We start from the raw sequence: 10,140 nt of genomic DNA on the forward strand, positions 1-10,140 counted from the left end.
AGGACATTCATTTCGTCGTCATTGTGATCCAAATTCACTTACGAAGCACCACATTTGAGCGTTCACTCAAAAAAAAATGGTTCTTTAGTGAAGAAAACGGTTCTCTGTAGAACCACAAACACTCAAAGAACCATTTGCATGAGAAAAGGGTTCTTCAGATTAATGGAGAACTCACTGTAGATGATCCAATATAGCACCAAAAGGGTAGCTAAAGTGGGGTGCCGACACCCTTCATCTGATCAAGCTTGTTCACTGAGATCTCATGCACCAAAGTTTCTTTGTCTCATTTGCATTATTCAGTATTCAAACTGAACATCTGCGTTATAATCTTTCCAAGTTCTGTTCAAAGTATGCACAGGTGTAGTTAATCAGGGGGCAATGCTGTTTGTATGGCACTCAGAAAAGGCTTCAGAGCTTTTCCATTGTTTACATTTTTGGGGAATTATTAAATAAAACCAAATCAATAAAAATGTGCAGCATGTGTAAGAGAACAATGTTAATTTGTATAATATCACTCCTTATTTAAATCATAGTGTGTGTTTATACACCCACCAATCAGGCATAACATTACGACCACCTCCTTGTTTCTACACTCATCGTCCATTTTATCAGCTCCACTTACTGTATAGCTGCACTTTGTAGTTCTACAGTTACAGACTGTAGTCCATCTGTTTCTCTGATACTTTATTAGCCCCCTTATACCCTGTTCTTCAGTGGTCAGGACCCCCATGGACCCTCACAGAGCAGGTACTATTTGGGTAGTGGATCATTCTCAGCACTGCAGTAACACTGAGGGGTACTCCAGGACCAGGGTTGGGAACCGTTTTTTCCATCCAGTCTATGCTCATAAGGAATAGATCCCATCTTACTCATAACATTTAAATAGCCGCTTGAATTAAATGTTCGACATTGCAGGCAATAATGGCCTAAATATACACTCAAAACCAAGCATTCGGTTACGAGCTAAAAGAGCCGTCATTCACCAGGCCTGAGCTTCTACAGAACAGCCAAGTTTCCATTACCCTAACAAATTCAATTTGGTGAAATAAATAGTGAGGCCCAATGTATCCAACCCAAGTGAGCATACAAACTCCTATGCAAAGTTTGCCAAATTTATTCAATACTTGCTGTTTTTTGTTCAATATGTCAAAACACACTAAGAAACGTGGATGGTAACATAGGTACTGTTGGATGTTGAATGGGGCAACCAGCCATGCATCCATAACAAAATAAAGAGCTTACTAACTGGATGCAATTTAATACGGAATTTGTGCTTGTGATCTTACCCAAATAAATCTGTGGTGGATCTGAAAGTAATTTACTGTACAGAGTCAATATCTCACAGATGTGCCACATCAACTTCAAACAGAAATCCACTAAAGTTGACATTCTGGGGTTTTTATGTGTATATATATATTTTCTCTTTAAAGTTGCACTAGATGTTTACGACCCACATCTTTGTTCCTGTACCTGACAGGTCATCTGTTAAGGAACGTCAATATCTCCCACAGAGATACACAAATAAATACATTTGAACATTTATGACACACAAATCTCCTTGTAAAAATCCTCCATTGGATTTCCGACATAGACTTTTCTGTCTGTTTCCCGCTAATCCTCCGCGAATCCTAAAAGCCCTTAAATTCGTCTTCTATGTTGTCGCTGGACATAAAAAGATGCCCCAAGTCCTGGGCAGAAGCGGAGAGTGTCAATGGTTCAGAAGCTTTACCGAAGGTCTGAGGGGTCAGTGGTTGTACATGTTTACTAGAGAGACCATGCGAAGCCTCTGCTAGAGTTTTCCGTCTACGCCTGGAGTGCCGTACTTTCCTCTGCAAGGTTCTGGATGGACTGTCTGTATTGACTAGTTCATATCCTCTGCTGGACCTTTCAGCAGTGACTGAGCCATGGGTTGTTCTGTCAGAAGGCTGCTCAGTTCTGACAGGCACATGACCTGCTTTGGACAGAGGCCTTTGCATACCTGTGACACCCAGAACTGTCTTCGGTGTAGCATGAATGTTCAGCTGGCTCGTTTCAGATGGCTCCGACACCACATTAGTCCCTTGAGTTTCCTGTATGGACTTTGCGTCCAGCCGATTACAACTAACGTGACGGTGAGCTGGTTGCACGCTCAGCGAATTCCTTGGTTTTGAATGAACATGCACTGGTGTACTGCTCCTCTGCAGAGAGTCGGAATAGCAGCTTTTCTTGGAATTGCAGAGTGATGCAGTCAAAGCCTTGTGTAAAGCTGAACTGGAGCCACACTTGGAATCCGATTTCTCTAGGGCATCAGACTGCTCTGCCGCATCTTCTTCAGGACTCAGAGAAAGCGCTCTGCTGCGTTTGCGGACTGGTCGAGGTGTTCCACCACTAAAGTCTGTGTTGTGAGAACTCCAGAGCGTGAACGCTGTAGCCTTCTCTTCTTCAGCTTCCAGAACTTCCTCTTCCCCTGCAGTCTTTACGGCTGGTCCAGGGGCACAGACTGGAGAGGACACACTGCACTTCACCCTACAGAAAAAAAAAACATTGGAATGGAAGCACATATTATATTGGACAAGAGACAAATTCATATGCCTCAAGTTTCACAAAAATAATATGTCTAAAGGGCTAAGCTGCATATTACATGAAAAACATGATGCAGTACACAAAACTATTATTTGTTTATAACAAATGTCATGCAGTACATGCAACTACTCCTTTTGCTGTGTTCTAACTGCTGCAAGATTCCCTGTCTCAGTGCTGCAGCACCATCTGCTGGACAAACACAGAGGCTGCTGTCACTAGTGGGAGTGGTAGTACCTTTTTGTTTGGGTGCTGATTTGTATGAGGTCACAAGTCAGTCCTGATATAACTCTGTCCACCACCAAGTACTCCTCACTCTTAGAGAAAGCCTGATGCTGCTCACCTTGCAGGTGCTGTGGATAAAAGATCACAGGCAGATTAGTCTGAAGGCAGAACCTGTTCATAATTAAAAGCGAAATTACTAAGGTAATTCTGAAAAGAAAAAAAATTAAGGTTGTGGTACTCACAGATTTAAGGCTATCATATTTGACCAAGCAGCATTCACAGTAGCCCCCTTTCCTCCGACCTTTTCCTTCATGGCCTCTACGTCTGTCTTTCCTGCCCTTTACTCCTCGATCTCTCTCAGACCTGAAACAGATAAAAAGAAAGAGTTATATTGATAGTATAAAAGGCACAATGAAGGTGAAACTAAATTAAAAAAACTTTATATAATACTATATCAAATAAACATTCGTTTTAGCTTGATTGATTTTATTTTGTGTCCCACATCAATGAAAAGCTTACTCAAAAACAGGATGTCATTCAGAGACCCACCTCATTAAACAGGACATTGTTTACAGTAGTGGGTGGTATTTCTATCAAGGTATAATGAAAATTTATATTATGGTACAAACTGATTTTTTTTTTTAAATGCTTAAACCAAACTTCTTTTAAAAGTCAGCAAAGGCTAACTATTCTGGGATATCATCCTCTCTACCAGGAACTATCGAGAACTAAAGTAAAGGCACAATATTGAGTACTGAATTTATTATTTACAAAAAAAAAAAAAAAAAAAACAACAACGAGTAAAAACGAAACTGAACAATATATAAACAAAACTGTGTCAATACTGCTTTCTAACACCAGCCCCGTCAGCCCAGCAATAATGGTGCTAAATGTTCTTTAACATCTGAATTACTACAAAACTGAAAAGACGGCTTCATACTGAGCGGTTTCCTGATCAAAATTTCCACCTTAAATGGATGAGCAGCTACACTGTGGCGTCTGGACAGGCTGGAATCTGAGTTTCATCTAATTTCTCAAGTCAATTGTCTCATATGCTCATGCCTGCCCTGGAATTTGAAAAATATTAGTCATTCACACTTAAGTAGCAGCTGGTCTCCATCTTATTTGATGAATAAGGCCCCAACTGACCAAAACAGGCAGCTACCCAGGTGACGCACAGCACTCGGTCTGGTGTCCATGTTAGGCTAACTCAACCGCAAAAGACTGGCTATTCTATTTTATTTTAATTTATTTACACACACACACACAAACACACAAACACACACACACACACACACACACACACACACACACACACACACGGGCTAAAATATAAAACAGAGCCTGACAATGTTATTGATGTGCATGCAAACAGTCTGCTGGCTGCTTTTATTTAACCTTCCTGACAGTCAAATGTCATCCCTGCTGGCGATGAACCACATGTACAAGCATTAAGAGTTATTCTCTAAACATACCCGTGCACTTTTGTTTTCTTTCTGGGGGCATCGTTATCATTTTCATCCACTAAGAAGGGACTGCAGGGGGCGGGAGATTTGAAGTTACACACAGGCATGTTGGGCATTGGTAGATAGATGGGGCGGTAGTGCCTGGAAATAAAAAAATGAATGAACAAAATTAGAAATTCAACAAAACATGGAAGGGAAAAACAAACAAACAAAAAAAATTTTTACTTTAATATCTTGTACCTGCTTGAGTCCTCCACTTTAACAAAGGGGCGACTGATCCGTCCAGCTGAAAAGAAAGAGCTCTAGTAAGAAGCTTGTAATACTATTTGGAAAATCATAGGTGCCAACTGGAAAATGCAGGATTAATTCAGAAGATCCACTCAATTTCTAAAGTGACACATTGTGAGAATTAACATAATAATAATAATAATAATAAATTACATTTATATAGCGCCTTTCACAAACCCAAGGTTGCTTCACATAGCAAGACAAAAAAAAAAAAAACAACATGTACTTAGGTCATGTAAAATTTAATTAAAAAGAAACCACCCCAAACCTATTTTTTTCCACATGATACAACATTTACTACAATTGTGAGTGGAATCATCTGCTGCTACAGAAGCATTAAAATGCTAATTGTGCATTATACTGTACTCACTACTGCATTTCTGAAACGCAGGCCTCTGTGTGGGATCAGGTTGTGCCTAAATCCAAAAGTGAAAATTGCTTAGGGCCCAAATACGAAGTATGTTAATAAGGTATTTTGTTATTCAAAAGTTAGCCAGGAAAAAAAAAAAGGACACTTACAGCTGTCGTCACAGTGGGCCTCGCTGTACTCTCCTTTGAGAGTCTGGTCTTTTTCTTATCAATGTAGGAAAGTACATCTGTTCAAAAATGCAATCAAAACAAAGACTGTCAAACAGTTTTAAATGACAAGCAGAACGTCAAATAAACTTGAACATGGAATAAATAAAATGGCACAAAGCATTTGCAGCAAAATGCGTCGCTATTACTGTTTTGCATTTAATATCTGAATTATTACAAAACTGAAAAGAGTTGATCTCTGCTCAACTTTCTGTATCCTAACTTAAAGACCAATCTATACTTTGGCAGGATGAAAATGACTGATAAAACATGAATACCATCAATGTAGAGGATTTTCACGCCCCATTCAAGTGCATTGGCCAGAATTCTGTTAATCTGAACACGTTCCTAAGAAAAAAGATGTAAAAAAAAAAAAAAAATTATGAAAATTGACCAGAAACTGATTAACTGATTTACAAAACGGTCGGTGGGAATACCGACATAATCTACAAGTCTGCTTTAGCAAGAACCACCAAAGTAAGAAAAATCACTCACTTGTTCCTTAACGACTTTCTCCACTAATGACTTCCCTCTGCTAACAACCACCTGTGAAATACCAACCAGAGGCATCAAAATTAGGACCATTACGCTCCTTCAGATGTGAAATCAATATAGGACATTTCTCACAAATACAGATACACCCGCTTGTGAGATCCTGTATGAAAATATAAATGAGTGACCACGTAAGGTGTGGGAACAAGATAAGTGACGGCCAAGCTGTATTAAGGCATGGGAACAAGATCCTAATGCATGGCTTAGTAAGGCATGAGAACAAGATAAGTCATGGCCACGCTGTATTAATATGTGAGAACAAGATCCTAATGCGTCGCCATGACTTAGTAAAGTTTGGGAATGAAATCTTAATGCATGGCTACGACTTAGTAAGGCATGGGAACAAGATAAGTCATGGCCAAGCTGTATTAAGACATGGAAACAATATACTAATGCATTGCTGGCGTGGGAATGAGATCATGCCTCACTAAGTCATGGCCAAGCATTAGGATTTCATTCCCACGCCTTACTGAGTCATGGCCACGACTTAATTACCTCATTTCCAAGCCTTACTAAGTTGTGGCCATGCATTAGGATCTCGTTCCCACTTGTTAATACAGCACTATTTTTATTTATATGTGATGTCACCAGGTGGGCTCTGTAGTTCTCCTCTCCTAAGTTACAGATTTCTCACCGTGTCAGTGGGTCCCTGCGAGCTGCCCCTGTGTCCATGACTGTCCCTCTTGCTGGCCGGATAGGGGGAGCTCAGCCCTGAGTCTGGGCTGGGCACCGGGGAGTCCTGCACCAGCCTTTGCACATGGCGAGCTTCAGGCTTATTGGACACCAAATACCGAATTTCTTTACTGAAGAACTTTTCCACCGTCTGACACGAGGTTGACAAAGATAAATAAAGAACAGAAGAATTAAGTTACGAAAAGTTGAACACACCTAAAGAACAAAAAGAAGCTAAGACTGACGTTGCCATTTGGAAGGGACTCTTTAACTTGCAAAGAAGTCTGTTGTCCCCTCACAGGCAACAATCACAGAGGACTGAAAGCAGCCAAACACAACGTCCTTGCACATGAAGTACTTTTCACTCGACGTTCTCATCTAAAAGTCAGTCTTGCTTAAGAGAGACCAACAAAGAACATTTCAGCTCTGAAAGGATGCGAGTCCTGAACAAAAACAGAACTTCATGACTAAATAAATAAATAACCCCAATGCTTCGGCGGATTTACTGCTTCAGGATCTGTCTTGCTTGTGCAGCGTTTCACAAACTGTTCCGAGTGCCTAAAAATGAACTAACAATAACTCACTTTGACAGGAAAACCTGTGACAGGACAACCAAAACCATAAAATCAGGCATCTTATACTGCGCTTACTCCTCCAAGGCTCTTGATATCACTCTCCAAAGTCTGGCTCCGTTTATTGCACGGTAGATCCAAGTAGAACACACGGCTGGTAAAGGGCTTCGCATGAAGAGGCTCACATGTCGGTCGAGGTTTACTTTTAAAAGCTGGTCTCTTATGCCCATGGTCGGCCAGCTTTGAGTCTGCCGAGTAGAGAGAGGGGAAGAAAATAACAGCAGATTCAGCACCGAACCTTACAACAGCTTCAGGATGAATTCACGGAGCAGGATGCGTCAGTTAATCAAATAACTTAAGCCGAAAGTCAAGCCTTTGCGACATGAGCAGAGTTATGACACATTCCAGCTGGACGAGCCTCACTTTTTGCTTAAACTACCCAGATTGTTGAGAAATTCTGCTTTGTGGAATAGCCCAATATCTACATAAATCTGATAACAAGTGCAGATCTCAGTTATATACGACTAAAAGCAGACGGCTATAGCAACATAATAATAATGACAACAATAATAATAACAACCACTATCATGACATTGATTCATGTAGAAGTTTCCAAGAAACAACTTGTTTAAAAAAAATAAATAAATATTAGCGTAGGAATCTTTATCAAACACTATTCTTCTCTTTTTTATACAAAATAAAATGCTTAATGAAACTGAGAAGTGCAATAAAGTGAAGCAGTAGCGGAGCTTCACTAAAGAATGAAGAAAAACAACAAAGAATTCAATTTTAGTGACTAAGATGTAACAGCGTACAAACATAAAACCCAGAATAAATGTTACTTATCACACCAATGTAGGAGAAAATATGTTTTGACAATATTTAAAACGCATACATACATACAAACATACATACATACATACATACATACATATATATATACACACACACACACACACACACACACACACACATACATACATACACACACACACACACACACACACACACCGATCAAGCATAACATTATGACCACCTCCTTGTTTCTACACTCATTGTCCATTTTATCAGTTCTACTTACTGTATAGCTGCACTTTGTAGTTCTACAGTTACAGACTGTAGTCCATCTGTTTCTCTGACACTCTGTTACCCCCTTTTACCCTGTTCTTCAGTGGTCAGGACCCCCATGGACCCTCACAGAGCAGGTACTACTTGGGTGGTGGATCACTCTCAGCACTGCAGTAACACTGACGCGGTGGTGGTGTGTTAGTGAGTTCTTGCTGGTGCGAGAACTGAAACAGGTGGAACAAAGCTTCACCTAGTCCCTCACCAGTGGTCATAGGACACTGCTGGCTGGATATTTTTGGTTGGTGGACCATTGTTTAAAAACTCCAGTAGCACTGCTGTGTCTGATCCACCCACACCAGCGCAACACAGACCAACACACCACACACATCAATTGAAAACAGCTGTTGCGCTTGACATTGTCTGTCTGGACCACAAGAAACGGGCCAAAATTACTTGGACAAAAGGTCTGGATCCATTGACATACATTAAAGCAGGTTTCCTCCTTCTCCTGTGAACTTAGCATTTTGGAGGTACGAGGTTTTGTTCCAACAGTGATGTGTGTGTGCGTGTGTGTGTGGTTATGTTGTGTCCATGAAACCTTGTTATTAAGCGACATCTGAACACAGACAGGTCTCACAACAAAGCCAGCCACACTCGTTGACTTACCTTGAATTTCTGCCTTCACAGACTTGGGAAAACTCTGGTGTTTCATCACAGGTCGCTCAGCTAAGTCAACTCACTGCTTCTTGGCGAGCTGGTCAGAAAAGAGGGACAAACCAGAGCCACACAGATGCAAGAGTTAAAGACCATTAGCTGTAATTTAACCGAAAAACACCACACGAAGCTTAAGTCACCGTCCTACCAGTTCCACCTTAAACTGTGCAGCAGTTTCACTACGCCGTGTACAGGGTCCTGAGCGTAACTGCTTTAACTTCTGCCCCATTTAAGGTGGAACGGAAAATTTAAACAAAAAAAAGCCAACTTCAGCCTCGTAATTAATACTTACTGTAATCTTCTTACATTCCTTGTCGTGTACGTGTGTGTGTCTCTATTACACTGTAAAGCATTTAAAGTGCCATGGCCGTTGGGGTGACGGACATCGAAGCTGAGCCGGAGTCCGAGTTTAAACCTCGGGCCATCCGTTAGGCAGGAAATTCAAACAGGCGGAACAACGCTTGCTAACAAAGTTCAAGCTAACAAACGACGGCTCTGCTCACATTCCTCACAAACTCCTCGGGCTCATTTCATCCTCGCCTGGTCGTTTATTCCGTGGTACTATTTTCGCACCTATATAGAAGCTGAACTTTGGCGTCGTTACAGTTTAAAACGACTCAATATAATCGCGTTTCTATTTTCCCGCTCGCCAGGCGCATATCCACCGTGACGTCAAGCCTAACGTTCAGGCCAGAGAACGTGTAGAGGGCGAGAGCTGCCACTCAGTACTGCATTCCGCGCTCCCGAACGAATGGGTTAATGGAGAGCGCTTGAGAAAAATCAGTGTGATGCGTAAACAGTGTGATTTAGAAGAATTCGTTTATTTCCTGACCACGTGTTAACACCGCTGTTATATTTTGGAGCTCTTCTGAACTTATAGCGCTTTATAACAAGTGCCTCGTATACGTTCATGTCTGTGAGAGCGAACCGCTTCACTCAGCCAATGAGCTGCTCCGCTCAGCAACCAGTAGCAGTAATGCCAACCAATCATCACTCAGTAGTAGTAATACCAACCAATCATCACTCAGTAGTAGTAATGCCAACCAATCAGCACTCAGTAGCAACGTTAGCACCCTACCGTCCAAAACCGCTTTGCTGAAAGAAAATGGAAACAAACAGGTAAGCTTGCTTTTTCAGCGAAATACATTCTCCTACTTTCCAAAAGGAGAGTTTTGGACACACGATTAGAAACTATTTTAATTAGTTTTTTTCGCCGTTTCTCTCCTTTCACCCCCAGTCACGCCCTCTGGCGTTCGCGGTCACGTCTCTCCTAGAACGGGAGAAACATCAAGTGGTCAATCTCCCCTTAAACCAGACGTCATTCTTCGTTTTCAGGAGTCCAGTTTCGACATCCACCGTTGTGCGGTTTTAAATGCTTTTTTAGAGTGTGCCATTAAATAAATGAATCATTCACTAAAACACAGATATGAAGACAGTTAGATGGTTTC

The 10,140-nt window shown here is 41.2% G+C and overlaps 1 protein-coding gene across 1 annotated transcript; it reads right to left on the reverse strand.

Annotated features, from left to right (window-relative positions):
- Window positions 1–1,098: 1,098 nt before the first annotated feature.
- dbf4 (DBF4 zinc finger) lies at window positions 1,099–9,600 on the reverse strand. Its single transcript, XM_017719806.2, has 13 exons — window positions 8,985–9,600; window positions 8,645–8,732; window positions 6,989–7,158; window positions 6,301–6,489; window positions 5,610–5,660; window positions 5,393–5,462; window positions 5,058–5,134; window positions 4,909–4,954; window positions 4,491–4,536; window positions 4,260–4,391; window positions 3,027–3,147; window positions 2,797–2,912; window positions 1,099–2,505 (listed from the first exon to the last, which is right to left on the reverse strand). The coding sequence occupies exons 2-13, from the start codon at window positions 8,688–8,690 to the stop codon at window positions 1,629–1,631; spliced, it is 1,941 nt and encodes a 646-aa protein (XP_017575295.2). The 5' UTR covers window positions 8,691–8,732; window positions 8,985–9,600; the 3' UTR covers window positions 1,099–1,628.
- Between the last annotated feature and the right edge of the window lie 540 nt (window positions 9,601–10,140).

This window comes from Pygocentrus nattereri, chromosome 24 (genome assembly GCF_015220715.1).
Source record: "Pygocentrus nattereri isolate fPygNat1 chromosome 24, fPygNat1.pri, whole genome shotgun sequence".
In the NCBI taxonomy this organism is placed as follows: Eukaryota; Metazoa; Chordata; class Actinopteri; order Characiformes; family Serrasalmidae; genus Pygocentrus; species Pygocentrus nattereri.